Source organism: Fusarium odoratissimum (genome assembly GCF_000260195.1).
Source record: "Fusarium odoratissimum NRRL 54006 unplaced genomic scaffold supercont1.34, whole genome shotgun sequence".
Taxonomy (NCBI): domain Eukaryota; kingdom Fungi; phylum Ascomycota; class Sordariomycetes; order Hypocreales; family Nectriaceae; genus Fusarium; species Fusarium odoratissimum.
Window position 1 is genome coordinate 202,965 of NW_022158717.1, and position 24,098 is coordinate 227,062.

A 24,098-nucleotide genomic window follows, 5' to 3' on the forward strand; every position below is an offset into this window, starting at 1 on the left:
GGGGGGGGGAGTACATGACCCTTGACGAGTGTGGCTTACACCAAAATTCGCTGGCGATCCACCAATTTAGGGGTCGGGTTTTATTTCCCCCTCAGGTCGGACTGGGAAATAAATGACGGTCGAGAGTTGTGGGGACGAGGAAGCGGAAATCAGAGAATGGAGCAAGTCTAAGCGCGGTAGGGATCAACAATGACGTCTACGGGCTGTTAGCCTTGGGTCTAGGTTAACCTTTGTAAATTTAATATGTTGCTCAACTACCATGTCTCATCAATCAGTCTTGCAGGAATATATAGCTAACTGCCAATAGTTCCCAAGTAAGACGTGGCACTGACAGCATATCTGATACTTGATCGTTTCCTGGAACTGGATTCATGTCACTACGGATAAGTCTTCTCATGTCTGTCCATTGCCCCACTCCCGGCGTTTTCCGAATATCGGGCATATAGGCCAGCTAAAAAGAAAGCACTAATCGCAAGTAAGAAATAGCTTACAGTTTATTTATAGCCGCTGCATCAAAATGGATGAACACCTTGTCCTACGAGGCGCTGTAGTACAGAAGTAGTTAGTCTTCCGGCAATAAGGCAAGTACGTCAGCTACCTCGGGTTATTTCTCACCGAGAGCTGGCGCTTCGACCAGAGATGGTTATTAAAGACATGTCAGCATGTCATAATTTGCCCCTGTGGCTTTTCTGGTATCACATTCGGCAGGGAATTCCTGACTCATCACCTCCGACTTCTGACTACTGTTCCAATACCGGTAAAGATGAGAAACATCGCACTTGCACCAAAGAAGAATGCCACATTGAATCCCTCTTCAATACAGAGATAAACCAGAGAAAGGCCGAGTGACAGTAGCGAGAGTATGGTGAGAACAAACCATATCACTATTATCACTCTTGTTGGTGACCGGATCAAGAGGTTATCGCTTTGTCGGATTGGGGTTCGCCTGTTGATACCTTGGCCAAGCAGAGGTGCTTCTGGGTTCACTTCTGCATCGATATTCCTTTGGCCAATTCCTTCTTCCTATAGAGGCTTTATGATGATTCTTATGAGTAGGCAGTAGTGCAACGTGTAGGGAACGCTTTGGTACCTGGTGGCCCGGGATATTAATTGGCTGTCCGGCCCGACCGAGTTTCGAGGGCCAAAGTCGATGGCACTTGAAAAGGAAGCTAGCCGGTAGTGTAAAGAAATGGTGAGGACATTTCTTGTCACTGTTTTTTGTTCAGTTTCTTCTGGATGAGGAGATCGACAACGAACACTATGCGCTGAAAGAAAGAATTGGTCCACTCGAACCTACGACTGTTTCTCGGGTCGGAAAGGAGTGGAAAGATAAGATACACAGACGGTGTAGTGACCTCCTCGTGGTTGATAACTGCGAACACCCGGTATTGATGGAAGAGCCCGTCGACTTCCTGCATCGAACTATTCAAGATTTCCCCAGGGACCAGTGTATTTGTCAGCTTGAGGCTGTGTTTAGCACTCGATTTGTCTTACCGATATCTCTTTGTCGCATTTTCTTGATCTTCTTGAAGAATCAGCATCAGCATAACCTCAACACGAAACAACAATACAACAGCATGATTGGACTGGTAGATGAGCTTCTCTACTACACGCGAGAGGCAGAGAAGCCTGAACTCTAAAAAAAAACCAACTCCTCTCTCCCGTTGCGGACATATTGGACCAGGTGGATGCAGTTAATACCTCGCTCATGACGAAGTCCTGGACCGTGAGGAATCATTGGACGCATGCGAGAGACCCGGCAGTACTCCAAGAACTGGATGAATATAATGAGGCGCATCACTATAGCTGGATCTCTTTGGCTATATAGGCACGACCGGTGAAATACATGGGGGTGCATTCAAGGTAAATGGTAGCCTGCCATTAAAGAGTGGTCGGCCACTGCTCGACTACGCTCTACATCCTCGCAGAGTGACGCAGATGCAAGTCCTGTATCATTCGCAGCGTGATGAGCCAAACATGGATAGATCGATGGTTAAGTTACTACTGGAAGATAAGGCAGACCCGAACCAGATCGTATCCTCCCACCAAGATCGAACTGTTTGGGCGCCGTTTCTGATATCTTTGCTGGGAGTCGGTGAATCGCCGAGAAGCCACGCCTGTCTCTATCAAAGAATGGCTTGAAGTCGGTAAACTGCCAATAGACTCTAGGGCAACTTCCGACCGCTTCAGTTCAGCGGACTTGAGTTGCTTGGGAAGTATACAAGATGTTCTGGTGACAATTTTCGGCGAGTCGCAGGCTTCGATACTGCTACGGTTGATGGAGAGCAGACAGCCGGAGGCACAAGGTAGCTATTTAATACAATAACAAGATGTGACCTTGTCCTATTAAAGTCATGCCATGAAATTCAGATATTTGCAGTATTACGGAATTGTATAATAACGACGCTGAGGGCAGGTAGTTGGTCAAAACAACTCAGTAGCCAACAGTATTTGACGCTTAAGCATGAAAAAGGTTGGCCCTAATAAGAACACATTTATTGAAAGGTAGGTGTCTAGAAATCAAGCTAGTTTATACTGATATATGCCCCATCAGGCATATACTCCGATTTATTCAATCTAATATGTACCAAGACAGTATGTCCTGCTCTCTTTTTTGGATGCAGGTAACAGAACCTTCATCCAACCCGTCTTTGAAACCAGAGCATCGACTTAGACAGCTGTAGCGAAACCAATACGGGAGTTGGTGGTATCGTATACAGAGTAATAGTTCTCGAGGAATTTCTGTCCGATGATGGTGTTGACACCAGAGGAGCCTCCGTCGAAGATCCAGGCGTAGTACTTACCAGAGCTCAAACCGAAGTTAGTGTACTGAGCAGTAGGAATCAAGTACTGTGCGGGCGTGAGGGTGTAAGTTGTTGACCCAAACTTGATACCAAAGTTGGCGGTAGGTTTCTTAGTGAATGCAGCAAGGCCGGATGAGCTGTCAGTCGAACCACCAGCGGCGGACAGGAACTTGTTGTAGGCACTAGTAGGGATGTAGATAAGCGTAGTGCCGGTGTCGACAATGCCATTGCCGGAGGTAGCAAGGGTTGTAGATCCATAGGTAAAGCCAGAAACGGAGATACCCCAGTAGTTAGAAGCTGTGCCACTAGTAAGGGTTGGGAAGTAGGTGATGGAACCGGAGTACTTGGAGCTGTCGACACCACCAAGGGTCAACTCTCCATTGGTGTCACTATCATCGCTACCGGACTCTGGTCGGAAGGAAACACCCAGTACCTCGGATGAGATTGAGCCTTGGCTGTAGAGATTGTCCATAAAGGTTGGAACGGTGTTGACGTTCGAGACAGTGCCCGAAGTGAGATCAACGGGACCAAAGCCGATGATGCCATCTACACCTGAGAAGCCGCTAGCACTACTGGCAGCACCAATCGACTGTGCTGCGACACTGAGACCGCCAAAGCTGACTTTGTCCTTGTACTCGGTGCCAGAGAATGAACCAGAGCCGTAAGAGACGCTGACAGAGCCGCCTGTAGACTTGCCAGTTGATGTTGGCTCGCACGAGGTTTGAGCACCGCACCAGGTGTTTGAAGCTATTTCAGGTCAACGGGTGATTCGATTCATGTTTGAGGAATATGTCACGTACATCCAGTATCGACAATGAGGTTCCAGGTCTTGCCTCCAATCACGACAGGCGCGACGTAGGAGACATCCTCGTTAGTCACAGAGCCAGAGCTGATGGCATCGACGTGGACAGAGGCGCTGACCTCTCCGTTGACCTTGCGAATGCGGGCCTGGCCTTTCTGGACGATGGCCTTGATCGAACTTGCCTTGACGACGTGCTTCAAGGGGAGAACGGCCGTCTTGGCCCTAGGCTCAAGTGGCGATGCCGAAACGGCAGCCGCAGCGGCAAGAGTGAGAGTGACAGCGAAGAGCATCTTTGCTGGTAGGATGAGAACCTGGAGAAGATGGCTGGAATTTTGAGATGTTGATGAGATGAGCTGATGGTGAAAGCCAGGCTGCAAGCATATTTATATTTGTTGGAGTTTATGATATGGCTTGATCTGTCTACCACTTCTCGGAAAACCGGCATCTTGGAGCTGATAGCTATCTGTAAACTTCACAAGTAAACTAGGATCTGAACATCTCACAATATTCTAGATGTTCATACTCGGTATGAACTGATAATCTGATCGTCTCGTGGGTAGCCGCGTTGGATGCTAGATGCCACTAGCGTGACGTGATAACTGACACCTACCGCATTGGGTATATTCCGTGTCTGACTCGCTAATTTGAGAGGGTGCATGCTCGGTGAACCGCCCGAACTAATCTCCCAATGCCGAACTGTACGTCCAATCAACTTCCTTCTATACAACAGTGTGCCATTAGCACCCCAGAGTCACGCCTTTGATCTGCGGGAATCGGTTGGCATCGAATCTGGATCGTCTGATATAAAGAGGTGGCCCCTTGTTGCCGTGATTGCCGAAGATCTTTTGAACGGACAGTTAGATATAAACATAAAGCTTGGTCACAAGGCCAGTCACAACCATTTCGCCTTAGCTTATAGATCGGGTGACTTTATTTTTCAACTAATATATAGATACTCAAATGACTACTATGTCTATGGCTTACAAGAAGACGAGACATAGCTATATTATAACAAAGACCAAAAGGTAAGTACAGTAATCAGAGATACTTTATTATTCTGCAGAAGTTATCTTTATAGTCTTTTAACATCTTACCTGATAAACCTCTTTGAAATGAGATTAATAAGACTTAGTTGCAAGAAACTATAAGAACCAAGGTCTAGTTTCTTAACTAAAATCCCTCAACCTCTTGCAAAACTATCAATGCCATGAGATTTCACAGCTTCCCTTTATGTCATTGAAAACTAGTATTGTATAAAGATATATCCTATTCAATGCTACTCTACATCGGCTAGATGTGCCGTCCCTTATCATTAACATGTTTTGCAAGATCACTTACCTATTCCGCTTAAGGCATGTTGAGAAAAGTCCCTTATCTTCACTCTAGTACCCTATTAGTAAGCGATATTCTGCATGTCGAGGTCTGAATCTGGTTAAGCCTTGATTGAGTGCTAGCAGAAGTTCCCAGTCTTCCTGATTGGGTTTCGCTAGCCGAACAGATGACAGGGGCATAACCCCACCGCGTCTCGTACCGTGCCGAGGTGATAGACGAGCATTGGTTATCCATTTGCTGGCTCTGTATCCAGGGCAGCCTTGAGTTTGTTATCCCTTTGGAAACGAGAAGGCAGATTCAATGTACTGAATCGGAAGAGATAATCCGGAGGTCCAAATATGAGTGGGCCACTAACTTAGTAAGACTACTAAGTAAAAAGGTATATGATGTAGCCACCTCCACTGCATGATCTGTAAATTTAAAAGTCATCATGCCTTTGTAGTAATACGCGAAGTAAAGCCAAAGGCCCCAAAGCAATATAACAAAATAAGGTGTTTACTTTTAATACAACAAAATTTAGGGCATCATACACTATGCCAAAAAAACAAACACAATAACCTTAATATTAAGTCTCAGCAAATGACACAACTGCTGCCTTGAACTTTAAAATCCAACTGAACAAGTGGCCTCAGTCCACTTTGAAAGTGAAGAGCTACAACAAAAAAATGACTGCATAAGACGATATCTTCTAATACTCTTAACTGTAAGCTAAGTATAAACTACCAGTTAGGTTTAATTAAGACAGGGTCTTCATTATACGATAGAGAATTAAATAATTAGTTTAATAATATTAAATATAAAGGAAAAGAGTATAAAATTGTATATATGAAGAGCATAAAAAGCTAAAGTCCTGAGGGGAATCTGTCCCTTTATGTCTGTCACTAGAGACATCCATCTGACCCCACCAATGAGGCTAGACCTCTTACCCTGGAGTGCATGCCACAACTGTGATACCACGAGCGGGACAACTCTCTCCTGTAAAAATTCTTTCTTGGCACGCACTGTTAGTGCGGTGCTAGGAGCGGGATTTTCTGCAGGCCACGCGACCACACAAAAACTGCGGGGACGCTATCGGCTCCCTAACAGCAGTTTTCAGAGAAGGAATTTGGAGAGTTCGCCTTCTCTGACAACACCTTTGTCGGATCTAATGGCGGCACCTCAGAACCAGAACGCCTTAGATATCGGAGGACGGTGCCCGTGGCATCGGTAGCGACATCCTCCCGATCAACGACGCCGATTGCGATGGGTTTTTCCCCTTTGAAGGCAAGCCGCACCGCCGGCCTCTGATTCCTTCCCAAGGTTTTTCCCTGCCGCCACGACATACGACTACGAGCTACAACTTGGTTACTGGAGATTGTGGACTGCGTCAGCAGATGTAGCGATGCGTGAGAGAATTCTGGTCGGTGGAAAAAGTCGACAGTATGCCCCCGAACCCGCTGACGGGTGACGGGCTCGAGAAAATACAGCGCCTTTTGTGCCTTGGTATGCTGGATGGTGAAGGAAGCGGGGTATCCTGTACCTAGCTAGCTCAGCACGTCTTTTGCTCCAGTAGGAGATTTGGCTTCGTTACAGCCACCCAGACGAAAAATACACAAACAAACAAATACCACGAGCGGGAGAAAAACCATGAATATTAGCGGACAGAGGCTGACTCGGCGGGCTAGTAATAGATTGGATCAGGTCGCAAGACAACGCAGTGGAAGAAACACAAATTGAGGATAAACACAGTTGAATAACATTCGAGATGATCTGCAAATATGTAAGCTGACTCTCGATGCTTGCCAGGAAATGTTATGACCCGCGATGCAACGGGAGACTCAACCTCGAACCGCGCTCTCGAATTGGTTTCGCTCTAGTTGTCAGATTTGTTATAACAGTTAAGGAGTCTAGAATGTTATTTAATTTAATCCCGACTACTAATTTCTTCAACCGTGATTGAATACTGTTATACATCAAATCGCCCATTGGTCAGATTTACGTGCCTGATCGTGTTGGATATCCTACAAGGCTATCGCCTGAAGGCAACTTTTAACGAACTACTTCTGATGAGAGACCCACTGGCATGGACGAAGAAAGGAATAAACAGCCGCTTCAGGTGGCCGTATCAGGCCACAACCCCTAGCTCATTTATCTATACGCGTATTCATTTGCGGGGCCACTGAGGCTCGGAGACAGGTATCAGAACAATTTTCAGCTAAAAGCAATATCTTAGGCATTAGTGAGGGCAAAGGGTATGTTACCTATATCAAATAATCTATGTTAAGTTCTTTTACCTTTGTGATGGGACTGACGTTTCTTTAAACCTTCAGCCTTATAACCTTTCACAACTCTAATAAACTAGGGATCGAACCACCGGAAATGAATCCGAGGGGAGCTAGCATACTGGCTTATTGGCACCACCTGCTCGGGCCATGTAGCTGTTTCAGATACCACGCCGCTCTTTCTAGCTGTGGGCAGTTCGTATTCTGCCAGCCTAGCGTTACAGATTGGCGGAACAATTAGCCTAGTTGTCGGCGCGAGAACTGCAATTTCCAATAATTATACCTAGCTCAACACTGAGTCAACAGCACGAGTCAACAACAAGTGACTTTCCGTTATATATCTCCATGAGATCTACTCAGAAATCGGCCTTCTGTTTTAGTAGTATCATTCATTCGTTCAGTTTCTAGTCTCTCGTTTTTTCTGTTTGTATATATCAACAAGGAATCTGGCATTCCGCTCACATTCGTTTTTGAAAACTTACGCTCAACGCCTCCACAATGCGCCTGCTCGATGTTTTCGTCGCCGTCGTGGCGTTTCTTCCTACTTCCTTCGCCGCTCTGCCTACCCAAGCCGAAGGATTTGCCTCTAGTACTACTGGTGGCAAGGGCGGTCAGGTTGTGCGTCCCAAGAGCAACCAGGAACTGGCCAACTACCTGAAGGATAACACAGCTCGTATCATCTATCTGGAGCGAACCTTTGACTTCAAGGGGTCTGAGGGTTCTGCCACTGAAACTGGCTGCGCACCCTGGGGTACAGGTGCGCACTGCCAGCTTTCTATCAACAAGAACCAGTGGTGCACCAACTACAACCCTGGTGCTCAGAAGGTCACTGTCAAGTATGACAAGGCTGGTCTGAACCCTCTTATGGTGGGCTCAAACAAGAGCATCATCGGCGTCGGATCCAAGGGTGTCATCAAGGGCAAGGGTCTTCGTCTTGCCAACGGCGTCAAGAATGTTATCATCCAGAACATCCATATCACCGACCTCAACCCCAGCCTGGTCTGGGGTGGCGACGCTATCACGCTGGACGGCACTGACAATATTTGGATTGATCACTGCACTACATCCCTGATCGGTCGCCAGCACATTGTTCTTGGTACTGGAGCTAGCGGTCGCGTTTCCATCACCAATAACAAGATCGACGGCGTTAGCCCCTGGTCTGCTAGCTGCAACACCTATCACTACTGGGCCATCCTCTTCCTTGGAAAGAGCGACGTAAGCAACAGAGACAATAGATCGTACAGAGAATTCACTAACATGTTCTAGCTGATTACCTTCAAAGGCAACTACATGTACCACGTTTCCGGCCGCGCTCCCAAGGTTTCCGGCAACACCCTTCTCCACGTCGTCAACAACTATTTTCACGACGTCTTCGACCACGCTTTCGAGATTGAGGAGAACGGCCAGGTTCTCGCTGAAGGAAACGCGTTCCAGAACGTCAAGAACCCTCTCAAGACTGGAACCAAGGGCCGCCTCTTCACTGTCCCTACTGCTGGGTCAGCTGGCTCCTGCAAGGCTTCTCTTGGACGTGCGTGCCAGATGAACGCCTTTGGAAGCTCTGGTGCCTTCCCTGGCGATGACACCGGGTTCCTCGGCAGCTTCAAGGGCAAGACTATTGCTTCTGCTGCTAGTGCTCAGAGTGCCAAGAATGCCATGACAAAGGCTGGTTTCGGTCTGGCGTAAGTGTAAAGTCAGTCCGCTTTCAGTCAGTATCATTCTCTTCTAGATGGGCATTTTATTGTATAAAATTGCATTGAAGGACAGTTGCCAGGTAGGTGAATTGGTGTACTGTAAATATATGATGGTATCTCTAGTTTAGAAATGCTGGGTGAGTTCGAAATCGATTTTGGAACTCACAATGTTCCCAATCTTACTATAGTGTTGATTTTAATTACTGGCTTGAAGTATTAAACGTTGATAAATACGTGCTCTTGTAAGACTATCTCTGATAAGTACTGTAGCCATAAGAGGCATTACCCGGAACTTCGTCAGATAATCTATAAAATAATTAAGAATTAATAAGTAGGCAAGTCGTAGGCAAATCTAAGATTGTACTTAAGTCTTGTCATTTAGTGACTTGTATAACTGGCATGAAGCAGGAAGTAATGCAGGTTATCCAGTTGAGTTGAGTTCCACTGCACCATCCTCACCTGTCTTCCTCTCAGAAACATCAGCCAATTCGTTAATTGGAACGGCTATGTAGATTCCTAATTGTCAGGCTTAATCAGATCTGCGACTTGTTTATGTTCAGCCTTAAACTTTCTAGTCGTTTCAGCAATCCCTGTTAATGGTTCAACCCTATAAATTCACCCCTGCTCTGAAACACATACGCGTATAGCTGCTAATTGTTCCGTTGCATGATATTCTTCCACCGATTAAGGACAGAGGTCCTTAAGACTAATAAGCCTTTGCGGAGGCCGACATAGCCGTCATGGAAATTAAGTGTCGTCGAATTTCTGTCTGTTGGCCTAAATCTTTATCACAACACGCAGGGTTCCTTTCTTAATTATAATGTAAAGATCCTCCGCAGATCAGGCAGATCCATGTCTTCTGTGTACCTCTAATTTCGGCTAGTTTCGAGTTGATAATCTTGCACTGCGGTGTGTTCTTTATTAGAAACAAGAGACTGCAGAATTCATTGGCTATAAGTAATCTTGCACACTCTTACTCCTCTGACATGGAAATTCCTCTATCTTTTGATTAGATTGGATACCTATTACTACTTGCTAGTCGCTTTCAAGATGCGTGCCTCCCCCCAACTCGTTCTCATCCTTTCAGCTATTGCTGCAGTCGAATCTGCGAGGGTTTCCAAGTGCCGCCACGGACGACCCAAGAATGGCAATTTGGTGCCTAACATCTCCTCGGACCCGTATCTGGCAACATCAGAAGATGCCTCCAGCATTATTTCCAGTATTTCGACAACAGTAGAGTTGGTGAAGACTGGACTAGCGCAAACCGTTGTCTCGACCGTCCTTACTGTCCCGACCGAGACACCTCAAGTAACTGAGCCCGCCAATGATGCTGGGGATGTCAAGCCTCAAGAGGAAGAAGCATCATCACAGAATACAGCTTCATTGCCGACATCACAACAAAAGAAAAGCACTACGGCTGCTCTCAAGGAGCCTACCAAGAAGTTCTGCGGCAAACCCAACGAATCCGAAGTCCTGTTTGGGACGCCATGGATTGTCTTCTCCATGAACTACAACTATCAGTCTATCAAAGGCTCTTCCTGTGTCGGCTACTACGACTACGCAGGCTCTGGTGACAACCAGACCATCCACTGGAGCGTCCTATGGGACATTGATCCCAGTGTCGGCACGAACCTCGTCAAGGGCTACAACTTTATCGGTCTTACGCAGGGTCTAGAAACAAGGCTCAGTGACATCAAGAGTATTCCTTCCAAGTATGAGTGGACCACTAGCAAGACTACTGATTATAAAGGTATGTGATTACTATACTGTAGCCTCTCTCTGCGGAATATGTGAACCTGCATGCTGACTGTCGATGCTTACCAGGGAATGTTGTGTATGACTTTATGACCTGCGATACAAAGGGAGACTCAACCTCCAGCAATGCGCAGGAGCTCATGCTGTGGTTAAACTGGCAGGGCGGTCAAGTTCCCATTGGATGGGGTGAGGGACCCATCGCTACCATCGATGGACTGTTTGGCAAAGACGGCTGGAAGCTGTACCAAGGTGTCAACGCCGATACTGGCATCACTGTGACCTCGCTCCTGTGCCCCGAGGGCAGTCAGTTCGGTAACGAAGAGGGCGGTAGTTTTGAGGGCGACATCAAGGACTGGCTTGTGGCGCTCTCCAAGAAAGGCGTGTTCAAGTCAGACACGTATGTCAATGTTGGAAATGCTGGCATGGAACCTTACTATGGCACTGTTGACTTTGACAACCATCTGAGCCTCAGGATCAACGTCTAGAGCGAATGAAAAGGTCTGAGTTGAGTTTCATGTCCTCTGTACATTATTTTCGAGACGATGCTTTGTTTCAAGCGTTCGGTTTGCATTCATGGGAGTTCGCTTGGGCTGTATGCAATTTCGTGGATGCTTTAATGAAATACATAGATCCTGGAAGGGTCGCTTAAGTACATCATTAAAAATGTGTTCTCGTGGTTTCTTTGGGCGCATTAGTGGGCTATCCTTCATAGTGATTATACGTAAATTCACCGGTATCATCCATTCACTTGTATATGTAGATCATTTATTAAAAGTATGGGTAGAGTCTTTTAATGCTGGTATACCTACGAGAAGTGGTAGGGAAATTGAAAAGATCCGTTCTGAAGTATGCTAATTTGCCTCGGCTCTTAAGCAGTACAAAAGACTCGGTCTGAGGGCAAGCAGCCTTGCATCGTGTGATGACAGCAACATCTCTCCAAGTAATGCAAACGAGATCTGGCCAGGTGACCCCCGCAGAATGCCAACATCTCAAATGATTGCAAGCCATAGTTACTTGGAGAAATTTAGCTTGTGAGAAAGAGGAACATTAATTAACAGTTGAGCCTCAGCTTCATTTGCCTAATCAGAGTCAAACGTAATTAAGAAGGGCACAGGAGTGTATCCTTGCATGGATTGAGGGCCGAGGATTGCTTTATCACCAGGAGTACCACCAGAGGAGCCAATATATGTAGTGCCCCAGAGAGCGCCAGTGTTGGTACAAGTTCCTGAAAACATGCTGCACTGCACCTCAGGAACAGTGCACTCCAACTGGCTGCTGGTAGGTGCCTCGCAAGTGAGAAACTGTTCTTGTCCTCCCATATTGTCACTGCATACCGTGAATGCACTGGTGCCATCGCCAGGTTGGAAGCCGCACACAGGCAAATGGCCGTCGAGCAACAGGTGGCCAGTAGTGGCATCGACGGTGAAGTAAGCCTCGGTGTAGCCTTGAGCGCTGCTGAACATAAGAGGGGTGAACTGGTACCGTTTTGCTAGAAGAGGTTGGTTTGCGTAGGCTCCGTTTTCAGCGAGTAGTCGGAACATTGGCACGGCGGTAGTGGTAGCAGCTGCAGTAGTTGTTTCTTCAGTGGTGGTGGGAGCCTGGGTGATGTCGGATGAAGCAGTGACTGTGCCTGAAGTGGTCATGGTCTCCGTTGTAGTATCTGCGCCAGTAGTAGAAGCTGCCTCGGTAGTTCCGGTTGACGTAGCGAAAGTAGTCGCCTCGGTGGTTGTATCGCCGGAAGTGGTTGCCTCGGTACTGGCAGTATCTGTTTCAGTAACCGCCGAAGTCACTTCAGTGGTTGCTTCAGTGGTTGTGTCAGCAGCAGTAGTAGTGACTGCTGCGGTTGTGATACTGGCAAAGGTGGCTGAGGTGTCGGAAGACAAGGTAAAACTGGATGTTCCCGCAGTTGTCGCAGTTATCGCAATAGAGGATTCAGATGCTACACCAATTCTATTAGCAAGGAATGGCCAATTGAGAGTTTATCACTTACCCGAAGAACGAGGCTTGCAAGGGCCCGCAACCGTAACATCAAGACCAGCAAGGCCAACGGCCAACAAACGAAGGATGCTTAGATGCATGGTGGGTTAAACGAGTGACGAAAATGAGCGACAAGAGAGACAAGACACAGGAAGCTGGAAGGCAAATGAAAAAGTAGCTGGAAATTCAGGAGGCATGCTTTTATTGTTCTCCTAAAATTCTATAAACAGCAGGATTAAAAATTCGGAAATGAGCATCTTGCGCTAGTCGTATCGGTGCCTGAAGACAGTCAATAGTTTGTGTTAGCAGGTGAACTAGTGGCTTTGAGCTACCAACCATCAACACCGCTTCAGAGCTTGGTTTGATAGTTCACAGGCTAAACTTCTAGTACAAGAAAATGCAGCGGGACCCCCTGAGTACTCAATGCATCAATCTACCCAAAGGAAAGCTGTCAGAAGTTCTTTCTACAAGGGTTAGTAATCTTTACAAAGACTATTCTAGAACTTCGAGGCTGAAGATTTCAACTTAGCTAAGGCTCCTCCTGGAAGGTTAATTGCTGGTGCTACAGCCTTTACAGACGCTATCTAGGAAGTCACGAGCTAGGATATAGACTTGATATGTCTAGGTAAGATTTCAGGCAGCTTCGTGTATTATATGGGAATTATTAAATCCTTATTAAAAAGATCAGATGTTCTCCATGAAGGTGTTTGAAGTATACGCCGTATCTATCATTATCACATTCGGCCAACGCTATATTATGAGACTCTTTACCTTTGTCACATACAAAGACTTGCTTGATTCTGAACTGCGGTACATGCTCCATATATTGCACTTTAGAAGGTGCCTTAGTGACAGACTGTTGGCAAGTGGTGATAACCTCTCGCTGAGAAGGCGAATTAGAATAATTATACAGCTTGGATGTCCTCGACTTGAAATAAGCACGTAAGCGTATCTTGTTGTCAAGCGACAGGTGACTGTTACGAGAGAGAATAAGCAGCCACGTCAGGTGATTGAATCAGGCTTCCGACCCCTCACTCGCATGCATGCCCGAAGAAATTCAACATCAAAGTTGCTCCGAAAATCCGCGATACGGCTATCAAAGTCTTGTCAATAGAATAAAAGAACCGCAATCGGCCAAGCTTATTTTCTGAGGCCTGGATCACGACATGTCGCAATGGCTGAAGTCGCTGGGCTCGCTCTTGGTGTACTAGGCCTCGCCGGTCTTATTGGAGCTTTCAAGGATACCATCGACCTTTTTAATACAGTTGTAGATATGCGTCATATGGGCCGTCAGTATCAAGTCCTCGATATCAAGTTAGATATTGAAAAGACCCTTCTGCTTCAGTGGGCAGACCGTGTGAAACTTCTCCAAAACGATCACGACTCTCGACTCGATGAGCCCAATACCCAGACTCTCGTTCTGCGGATTCTTGGTTCGATTCGTTCGATTCTGACGGACACGAATCAGTTGCAACAACGATATGGGTTGCGACTGGAAAATGGCACTGAGGCTCCGACCTTGCCTCCCATCTCGACCTCAATGAGTCTTGGGCCGGATTTATCGGAGCTGCCCTCGGAACTATTCAGTGGATCACTTCCGCTACAACATGTTACTTCCGGCCAACAACGAGATTCATCACAGTCTGGCTGGAGGTTCAGTCAGCAACGGATGAAGAGCTTTATGAGACGGCTTGAGGCACTCCCAGTTCCGGTACAAGGTCAGGCGACTACAACATCTGTTGCCCAAAAGACACGTTGGGTCATCAGAGACAAGCAGAAATTCGAGATCCTCGTCCAGGATCTCGCTGAGTTGACAGCCAAACTCGATCAAGTGGTCCCCCCGTCAAGTTCCGAAACAGCTCGCTCAATGATCCAGAGTGATGTCGAGCTCATCAAGAAGGATGTGAGAAAGCTTCTGTTGTTCCAGGAAGCGGCAGCAAACCATGAAACTATCACTCAATCAACCCAGCAGAATCTCGATATAATGCGCCAGACTCGCATTTTGAACACACTATGGTTCAGGATGATAAACGATAGGTCAGAGAGCATCTCGAAGAATCACCGAGACACCCTTCAATGGGCAATCGAAGGTTCAAACAACACCGAGTCCTGGCATGATGTCCCATCTTGGCTTCTCAACGGCTCGGGTATCTACTGGGTTTCTGGGAAAGCCGGGAGCGGCAAGTCAACCCTGATGAAGTTTGTCTTTGGGCATCAACGAACCACGTCGATTCTATCTCAATGGGCTAACAGAGGCCGACTGCTCATATGTCATTACTTCTTCTCCAACTTAGGAACAGATCTCCAGAAGAGCCAGGCTGGACTCTCTCGGACATTACTTTACCAGATATTGGATCAAAACAGATCACTGATTCAAGAAGCACTTCCTAATATGTGGAAAGAAATACTTGAACGAGAGTCTGGCCTGCGAGATAAGGATCTAGCCACCCATGATGATATCACTTTACCTTCGGTAGCCGAGACCCGGCAAGCATTTGAAGTCATCTCAGCAAATAGTGACAGGATAGGACACATTTGCTTCTTCATCGATGGACTTGATGAGCTTGTTGGAGAGTATAGTGACAGCATAGGCTTCATCAACAAGCTGGCTCAGAACGAGCAGTCCAAAGTCATCGTCTCCAGTAGACCTATTCCATCCTGTGTCGCTGCCTTTCGAAAGCATCCTCATCTGAAACTGCAAGACCTTACGCGACGCGACATACAAGCATATGTTCAGTTCAAAGTTGGAGGCCATCCGTCCATGAAACGACATATGAGACGGTCTCCCGAAGAGTCAGCCTCTTTGATGAACGAACTTGTTGATAAGTCTTGTGGAGTCTGGCTCTGGATAATACTCGCTTGTCGATCTATATGTGGAGGATTCGACGATCACGATCGCCTTTCAGAAATTCGTCGTCGCGTAGACGAACTCCCTCCAGAGCTCAAGGACATGTTCATGCATATGCTCAGCAAGGTTCACAGACGACATCAAGAACAAGGAGCTCAGTTGCTGAAGATCTGCTACGCATATCAAGAGACCAAGTCACCATTCCTCCAGAAAGGGCTGTACGCACTAGGCCTCGCACTAGTGGACGATTATAATGCGGAACCTATTTGCATTCAGCCTCTTGACGACGAAGAAAAGCTAGAGATCTGCGAAGAACTCGAAGGTCGGCTGAGAAGTCGCTGCTGGGGATTACTGGAGTTTGCGACCTCCAGAACTGGAACTTCGGCAGGTGGCATAACAGAAGCAAAAGTTGTCTTCATGCACCGGACCGTCTTTGAATTCCTGAGCGATCAGAACTCATGGAAGCTTGACTGTCTCCAGATACACGACGCTGGTTTCGAGGCATCTACAGCGTTGTCGCTGTATGGTATGCACATGGCTGTCCAGAAGCTTTCTGAAAATAATGAAGTGGCGGCCATGGATCTATTCGAGGAGGGCCTTTGGTGGGGAGCTGAAGCCGACAAACAGAGACCTTACGACACCAACAACTGCTTCTTCCATCTTAAGGCCTTTCTTTCGCTTCTATCAGAAAGAAGACTCTCATGCGTTACACTACAGAGACTTGCGCAGGCAGTACCTCTTGATACGTCTGACCCTCCATCCATGCATAATTCTCCGCCCATCGCATTACTTCTCGCTATCGAAGCTGGTGCAATGAACTTTGTCAAGAGCCATCCTAGCTTTACAACAACAGGTCATGATTGTCAGCGTGGATGCAAGCCCCTTCTATACCATGCCCTCAGGAAACAATTTCTTAGTGGCAAATTTAACGATCAGCCATCAGACTCACGTTTCAACTCCGCTCACATGGTGGAGATGCTCCTTCTATCGCGCTGTGACGCTACCAATTCCGTCTCAGTCAGTGGCTGGGAGACAAGTCTTTGGTCTTTGTGGTTGGAGGAGCTGACAAGGCTTATTGCCTATGCTCTCAGCGAACACGAAAAGGCTACGCTAGCTAATATCTCTGAGGTCTTTCGAACATCAAACAGTGGTTCCAGGCCTAAAGGATTCGATGATATGATCATTGATTGGCCTGGTGTTGCCCACTAGAGAAGTATTATTCCACCAGCTGTAGAGTTCTAGCAGATTAGCACTGAGCAACTTCGTCTCAACACTGCTTTGGCTTAACGACTAAGTCTCATCAGCAGTCAGTCGCCTAATAGCTCCTGTATCATGCTTATTGGCATGGCTTTCAACCTTGAGCGACCAGCCCGAGCCCCAAGTTCGTCGCTATAGCGCAAGGGGTCGCTGCATGTAAAGTCGGACTGTTCGGTATACCAGCTTGGGCCAATCTCAACCGTGATGAACGCTCCCCTGGCCCGAAACAAGTGAAGGGAAAGGATGGACTGCCGGGTGGCATGCCGTCAATCCACGCACTAAAAAATTACACTGAAACCACAGTGGGCCAGGGCACGTCAAGCAGAGATCAGCGGTTCCATAAATCCGAAATCCGAATCCGTAAATGTTGATAGCCAATTGATTTGCGGAGACACTTAATTATCTGTTTATTTATAAATCCTGCCTTGTTTCAAGCTGTAAGACCATCTGGACTTTTCTACTATATAAAGCATTCCCTTTGTGTTTGCGAAGCAGTGATATGTTATTCTAGCATACCCAACTACCTTCCTATCATTTCTTAATAATTTTTCTTCTTACATATACCTTATTCTCACATCTATATCTATTTCACTGCAAATCAGCTGCCCGTTTACACCATCAATCGATTCAGGCCATTCTCCAGAGCGAATAATGGCAAACGACACCCAAACGCCTGAAGGCTACGCCCCCTTTGACTTGTATCCTTACAACCCATCTCAGGGTCCAGCATATGCCTTCTTGGGCCTTTTCGGAGCGGCGGGTATTGCCCACTTCATCATGATGTTCCCCTATCGAGCAGCCTTTCCCATCCCGATGATCATCGGGTGCGGTAGTACGTGGCCTGTCTGCTCACGTCCATGTAGTTCCATGACGCTGATACTGTTTCTAGTGGAGGCCGCCGCCTATTGGTTTCGATCTCGATCTCATGACAACTTGCGACAGACGTTGCCTTTTATAATCCAAAACCTACTCGTCCTCGTGGCCCCGCCATTCCTCGCCGCCACGATCTACATGTCTCTCGGTCGAATCACAAGAGCTCTCAAAGCACAGGAAGCATCGCTTATAAGCCTGCGTTGGATCACCAAACTGTTCGTCTTGGTTGATCTGATCTGCTTCGCCACGCAGACTGCGGGTGCCATCATGTCAGGCAGTGAAGATCTGGAAGAGGCCAAGCGAGGCCAGACTATCATCATTGGCGGACTGGTTCTCCAGATCCTGGCTTTTGCCTTGTTCATAACCTGCACTCTCACCCTGCAGCTCAGGCTCCACTCAAACCCTCCGGTCCAGTGTGTTGCAGGTGTGATAACGCACTATCGTCGATACTTCATCGCACTCTACTGCACCAGCGGCTTGTTCTTGATCCGCAATTTGGTCAGAATTATCGAGTATAAGCAAGGTGGTGATGGCCCACTGTTGTCAAATGAAGCGTTCTTATATGTTTTCGATTGCTGCTTTATGTTGGCTATTATATTAATTATCCTTGTATTACACCCAGGTCAGCTGATTCGGAAAGCTCGGCGGTTAGATGTTTTGAAGGAGGATTTGCCATTGGTGTCGAGGTGATGGCGCATAGGATAGACTTACCTGGTCTATTTTCTGGTTCCCTATTTGATTAATACATTTAACATAAACCAATAAACTAAAACGGCTTAATAAACTTGGAGTCTTCCGTAATTTCCACCTCATGACTGAGTCCCAGGTTAAATGGAAAGTTCCGTCTCATGAGTCAAGGACAGCTGGTAGTGGGCCCCCCCGTAGAACTCACTGGCCAGTCATAAGTTTACGCATCGGATACGTATAAGCTAACCCAGGGCGAATCCGTGCGGCACGCGAAATGTCCGAGGATGCGATAAGACTTCTCCGTCTAACAACTTTCCGATCTGTCGTCAAAAAAAAAGAAGAAAAAACCACCAACAAGCCAATCCACGGTAGCCCGAGGTAAAACTACAGTTTCAAGCCCAGCTGACGAGAGACTTGGCACTTTCTCGTCCCCAACCGCGTACGAATATGCGTAAACCCCACAAAAAATCTCGGCTCGGCTGCCAAACCTGCAAAAGACGAAAGATCAAGGTTAGTCGTGTTGTACTTCCATTAACCATTCAGGGAGCCCCTATACCTATCAGAGTCATACCATACTGTACTGTAGTAGGTTAGTCTAACTATGTGAACTTTTCAAGTGCGACGAGGTGAAGCCGCAGTGCGGAAAATGCGTTCAGTTTGGTGTATGGTGCGACTACTCCCCCCAACCACCAGCTTCCCAGGCTTCTATCAGCCCTCAGCCCGACAATCAATCACGGCGCCCGGGGCGTCCCAGATCGGATTGGACATCATGGGCTGAGCAGATCCGGTCTCACGCAGCAGAGTCTACCGCAGAAAGCTCTGGGCATCTGAATACAATGGATCTTGAGCTCTTTCACAACTACATGACCAGAACTGCAAGCACTCTTGGCGATGGTGGTTCCCAGAGCCTTCTTTGGTCCGAAGGGGCGCCTCGAGTGGGATTTCAACACAACTGCATACTCAAACTCATACTCTCATTGTCTTCATACCATCTGGCCCGACTTAAACCTATCGATGGACAGCGATATTCGTTAATTGCAGAAATGCATCTGACGGCTGCGTTGCAACCAGCCATGATGTTGATCAGTAATCTCGGTGGAGATAACAGCCCAGCTGCGTATCTGACATCCGTCTTGATATGCTTTGTTGCTCTCGCCAAAGGTCCGAGCCCCGGGAATCTTCTCATTACCAGCATCGAAGGGCAAGTTTCATGGCTTCATCTTCTTCGGGGTGTACGTTTAGTTGTCGAGTCCACAGGCTGGTCATGTATATTCTCGGGTATGCTGGCAGAGTATGCTCCGATACCTGGCGACGATACTTCAGAACACAGCGCAACGACCGATCCAGCCTTAATGGTTGGCGGCATTGAAGACTGGCGCTCTTCTTTGAACGGAATATCGCATCTGATTGCTCAATTGGCAGAGGAGAAGCTTGGCAACGCCTACGATCGTGAACTTCAAGCTCTCACTGCATGCTTTGAAAGGACATTTCACAAGGGGCAAGACGCTGCCTTGGATATAGTTGGTAAGCTTCAGGATGTTGTAGGCTGGGTCTACCGACTTGGAGACGATTACATGGAAGGATTACGCCAAAGAGACCTCATCTCAACAGTCATTCTGGGACATTTTTGCGTCCTACTTCGGACAGTTGAGGCCCAGTTTTGGTTCATGCACGGATGGGCGGCCCATATCATAGGGGAGATCCTCGTTATTTCTCCCAACTCTCGACAATGGCTCTCATGGCCAATTTCGTACCTGAACCCAGAAGAATAGCTTAATGATATCTAGATTCAGGGCGATGACTGTCCCCGTCGCCACTGAACTTCGCGATATCTTAACATGACCCTCGAGCGGTATTTCCTTCGTCGTACCTGCGGCTTCTTTCTACCTCGGCCGACTCTCTTAAGCTTCAGCGCTCGAATGGTATGTTCCTACTAATGGGACGTCTTCTTGGAAGCCCAGTGCGTATGTGCTCATCAGTAGCTAGATGCACTAGATATGATTACGCGACATTGAGCAAGCCATTTATTACATAGGAAACACACTCAAGATACATAAACCCAGTTCCAATTTTGCCCCAAATTATACCTCATCTACACAATATAGCTTGGTATGATCTTCCTTTAGCTTGATACAATCTACCTTTTGTTGTGGCTTCCTCCGATGACCGCAACACCCTACGACGCCCTGTGTAGTTGTCACAAACCATAAGAGCATGGTAACAAGATTAATCCATACAGCTGCCCTCATCCTACCGCGAGACACTAATCTCTCAAATTCTCGATCCTTTGCTGGGTCTCCAGTGCCCAGGTAAATTGAGGCAAGCGTCCCAAACTGCGCAACCCATAGCACAAAGACAAGACCATCGAGCAGACACCAGTACCAGCCAGCAGTCGTGAAAAGCAAGTCCACAATGCAAATAATCATGGATACCCCGGCCACAAGCTCAGCATAGATCCAAGCTGAGCCAGCTCTGACATTGTGATCTGTCGCATGTTGGAGATCGAGGCCGTACAAGACCGCCACAACAATGGCGAATATACATTGTAGGGTACGTATGACTAGTCGAGAAATCGGGCCTGCGACGCTCTTCTTCTCTGGGCGATCAGAGGTGGTCATTGGGGGCATTACTTTGTTGATGTAAAAGCTGCCAAACCAAACTTCTGGTCTTGTCGTGCTGTAGTAAATTAATGAGCTGATCAGCAGAAGGTCATCCTGAGCGGAGGTAATAACAGCTTATCGAGCTTGTGTCTTCGACCTACCTTGCCTTGCTAGAGGGGGGTATGGTTTTAACTACTGTACTGAAACCATAATACCTCCTGAATTTATCTTAGGTGAATAAATGCTTCTAAGTTTTATGAGGGATGAAAGCGCGGTATATATAGTAACACGTATAACAAATCAGTTATACTCTGGTGACCCTAGTCAAGAGACAGATTTATTATTTGCCTGCTTAAGATAGTAGTGCGTGGATACAGAACCTCCTTAGTGTGAAATTCCTTACCATAAAACAGACTTCCCAGTAATGCCGACCAGGACTAACACGGTCGTACTTCGGGAATTGGATAGAGATGTGGCATGGTGGAACCCAAGGAGCCCTATGGGTGAATTTACGCAAATAAGCGTAAAACTTGAGACGATAAGGGTTAGCTGCGTGGGACAATACGTACTATTGTTAACACCACCAGCATGTTGATTATTAAATCCCGGTGTTTGACCTAATACCACCCAGGCGCGATGGTGAACGGCAATTTTACTGCAGATGCTGTCGGTTTAGTAATGTCGATTTTATTATACTATAGTTCCCTCTGTATGTATTTGCCTGTAACACCCCCTCAGGTATTTATGTCCTCCCATTGTCGATACCATATCGGTATTTGATCATCAGCGTAATCCCAGGACTGTGGAAATTCGAATCCTTGGGGGATTGAGACCTCCGAGACCAGTGGAATTGATGCCGGGGGTTGAACGGGTCGGTGTCTCTGTTCTATCTTGTATACCTCCAACCAGGCCCAACGTCGGACTCGTTGGCTCACGAAGTCGCGCCATTCTGAAGAAGTGGTGATATAACAATGGCATAAAGCAGGAGATGAAAACTCCTTTGCTTTAGTTTGTAAGAAGGACCACCTTGGTGCGGTGTTTTGGAAATGACTCTGCCAGAGCTGATTCTGCCCGAACCCGGTTATGCGAGTATTGGACTGCAAGCCATCCCCGGAAATCTCAAACTGAGAAAATTCAATTACATAATCTGGGACTGCTTGGGTAACAACAGAGTTGGTATCCAGGGAAATAACCAGACTAGAGCTATCACCAACACGCCGAACAGGAATGAAGTTCTGGAATTTTTCTTTGGCATGGTCGGGCCATATGATATCTCGAGTTGTCCAGCCATGGAGAGAAAGCTCGCTCAGTTCCGAACCAAAGTCATCATCCAAAGGTCGGAGAGGATAAACATCGTGCTTGATAAGGGTTTGGTGAGGAAAGATGCAATATGCCTTGTTCCAAGTGATGACATTGACGATTGCTGTTGTTGATGAAGAAGTGAGGATGGTTTCAATGGGTAGCCCCGTTGTTCGAGTGACACGGATTTGGATATTCGGCCGTGAGAGTCTACTATAAATTCTACGTCTTGGAATCTGCTAAGGGCTTAGCGGGAATTGTACATGGATCGCGGACTCTTGACATTGACTTCTCACCGTCTCGATTTCTGAATCGTTCTTGTACTCTTCAGTTCTTTGCAGATAATCTGTGAATTGATCGGCATCGGCTCCTTCCTTGATGAAGATGTCCAACTTCAAGACTTTGTTACTGCTGAGTTGGAAGAAATTGAGGGCAAAGGGTCCTGAAATCATGGCGTTATAGTGTCCCAATTGGGATCGAAACATTGTAGCGTCGATCACAAAGGTCTTGAGTGCAACGTTAATCCCGCAAATTAACCTAAGAATATCGTTTTTGATTATATAAAGTCGCTTGCATACTCGGAATAACGCCAAGAAGTCCGGAATAGTCAAGAAGGAGCGAATCACCTCCAGAATTGGAGGCTGCAGAAGCATCTCGACCAACTGTGGTTGGTGCTGCGATAGGGTATCTAAGTCTGTCATTGTGTAGTTTGATCTTTTCCCTCAAGAGTCGATAAGTTAGAGATAACCTAAATATCTTTTGGGTACGAAACCTGAGGCGATTTAATAAAGAAGTCTGCGCCAGGTGCATGGCATTTACCAGGTTTCATCCCACGTCGTAAGTGTGCAGTTGGGCATCAAGTTAGTGCCTGACTTCTGTAACCCACTTTGAACACAACACAATGTGCATGTTCGATATGCAGTAGCCCATCCATGATCGGCTTGGCTTGATATAATTGCCTAATTACAACCTAAACTGGGGCTCTTAACTTGCTCGGACAAGAAAGCATGATTGAAGATTTGGAAAATATTCCTAGGCCAGCTGCTCTAGGACATCTTACTACCCCGCTCTGCCTGACGAACGAGCGGTAGAGTCTGTCGCTAGCTGCAGGCTTGAGATTCATATGACCCCATTATATTCCCCTTCCTATTACCATTGGTCGAGTCCATGCAGGAATCTCCCTTTTTATATATCCCTGATGTATGGGATAGCCAATAAGTGCAATTGGCCTAGGCATGATATGATTCCTCTTATCGCGAGCGAGAGAAGAGAAGAGAGACGATTTGAAGGGCGAGCCAATTCCTTGCATACTCTAACGTTAAACGCTTTCTGATACATTCTCTACTTGCCATGCGTTTTCCATCAAGAGTCCTTCAAGATCAACACATGCCCAAAAGTCCCTGTAATTTTTTAGAAGGCGTGAAATGTCCATATTGAGTCTCCATATTAGGAAGATCTTCAATTCTTGTTGACTTTACTATTTATTTCGTGGACACGCTGCTCTTATTTTTCTGGCCCTACCACCTAGTTTACTACTGGCTCTATGTGTCAGATATTGGGGTTAATTGTATGTATTCCTGCCTCTGTCCGATAGTTAGGTTAGAACCCTATTTCTATCTGTTTAGTAATAACCTATCTAAGAGGCTGTTATATTACTGAGATAGCTCTCTGATCGGTAGTTCGGTTATCCGGGTAGCCGGTCTTATTTTTACTAGTATTTAACGTGTTTGATAAGCGAGTGTCCCAGATAAGCGAGTGTCCCAAAAATCCCTCACCTTATATTATCACTATTTGATCAGATAATTCTCAACCACCCAACATGTCAGAGTCTTTATATGAGGCTAGGATCCTTCTTGCCCTCCAGGCTCTCCAAAATGACCCAAAATTAAGTGGCCGGAAGGCCGCAAGTATA

The 24,098-nt window shown here is 46.8% G+C and overlaps 8 protein-coding genes across 8 annotated transcripts; 4 read left to right on the forward strand and 4 right to left on the reverse strand.

Moving 5' to 3' along the window:
- Positions 1–2,670: 2,670 nt before the first annotated feature.
- FOIG_13595 (uncharacterized protein) lies at positions 2,671–3,896 on the reverse strand (the record flags this gene model as incomplete). The annotated part of the gene is made up of 2 exons (XM_031214753.1): positions 2,671–3,551; positions 3,605–3,896. 2 exons carry the CDS (start codon positions 3,894–3,896, stop codon positions 2,671–2,673), a joined length of 1,173 nt encoding a protein of 390 aa, XP_031055550.1.
- A 3,643-nt stretch (positions 3,897–7,539) lies between these two features.
- On the forward strand, positions 7,540–9,097 carry FOIG_13596 (uncharacterized protein). The gene is made up of 2 exons (XM_031214754.1): positions 7,540–8,414; positions 8,466–9,097. The coding sequence occupies exons 1-2, from the start codon at positions 7,698–7,700 to the stop codon at positions 8,880–8,882; spliced, it is 1,134 nt and encodes a 377-aa protein (XP_031055551.1). The 5' UTR covers positions 7,540–7,697; the 3' UTR covers positions 8,883–9,097.
- Positions 9,098–9,940: 843 nt separating this feature from the next.
- On the forward strand, positions 9,941–11,130 carry FOIG_13597 (uncharacterized protein; the record flags this gene model as incomplete). Its single annotated transcript, XM_031214755.1, has 2 exons — positions 9,941–10,640; positions 10,715–11,130. The coding sequence occupies 2 exons, from the start codon at positions 9,941–9,943 to the stop codon at positions 11,128–11,130; spliced, it is 1,116 nt and encodes a 371-aa protein (XP_031055552.1).
- Positions 11,131–11,724: 594 nt separating this feature from the next.
- On the reverse strand, positions 11,725–12,723 carry FOIG_13598 (uncharacterized protein; the record flags this gene model as incomplete). The annotated part of the gene is made up of 2 exons (XM_031214756.1): positions 11,725–12,584; positions 12,636–12,723. 2 exons carry the CDS (start codon positions 12,721–12,723, stop codon positions 11,725–11,727), a joined length of 948 nt encoding a protein of 315 aa, XP_031055553.1.
- A 974-nt stretch (positions 12,724–13,697) lies between these two features.
- Positions 13,698–17,186, forward strand: FOIG_13599 (uncharacterized protein). Its single transcript, XM_031214757.1, has one exon. It carries the CDS (start codon positions 13,797–13,799, stop codon positions 16,677–16,679), a length of 2,883 nt encoding a protein of 960 aa, XP_031055554.1. The 5' UTR covers positions 13,698–13,796; the 3' UTR covers positions 16,680–17,186.
- Positions 17,187–17,378: 192 nt separating this feature from the next.
- FOIG_13600 (uncharacterized protein) lies at positions 17,379–20,111 on the forward strand (the record flags this gene model as incomplete). Its single annotated transcript, XM_031214758.1, has 4 exons — positions 17,379–17,559; positions 17,617–18,278; positions 18,678–18,797; positions 18,905–20,111. The coding sequence occupies 4 exons, from the start codon at positions 17,379–17,381 to the stop codon at positions 20,057–20,059; spliced, it is 2,118 nt and encodes a 705-aa protein (XP_031055555.1). The 3' UTR covers positions 20,060–20,111.
- Positions 20,112–20,368: 257 nt separating this feature from the next.
- On the reverse strand, positions 20,369–20,905 carry FOIG_13601 (uncharacterized protein; the record flags this gene model as incomplete). The annotated part of the gene is made up of 1 exon (XM_031214759.1): positions 20,369–20,905. One exon carries the CDS (start codon positions 20,903–20,905, stop codon positions 20,369–20,371), a length of 537 nt encoding a protein of 178 aa, XP_031055556.1.
- A 716-nt stretch (positions 20,906–21,621) lies between these two features.
- Positions 21,622–22,887, reverse strand: FOIG_13602 (uncharacterized protein; the record flags this gene model as incomplete). Its single annotated transcript, XM_031214760.1, has 2 exons — positions 21,622–22,422; positions 22,483–22,887. 2 exons carry the CDS (start codon positions 22,885–22,887, stop codon positions 21,622–21,624), a joined length of 1,206 nt encoding a protein of 401 aa, XP_031055557.1.
- Positions 22,888–24,098: the final 1,211 nt, after the last annotated feature.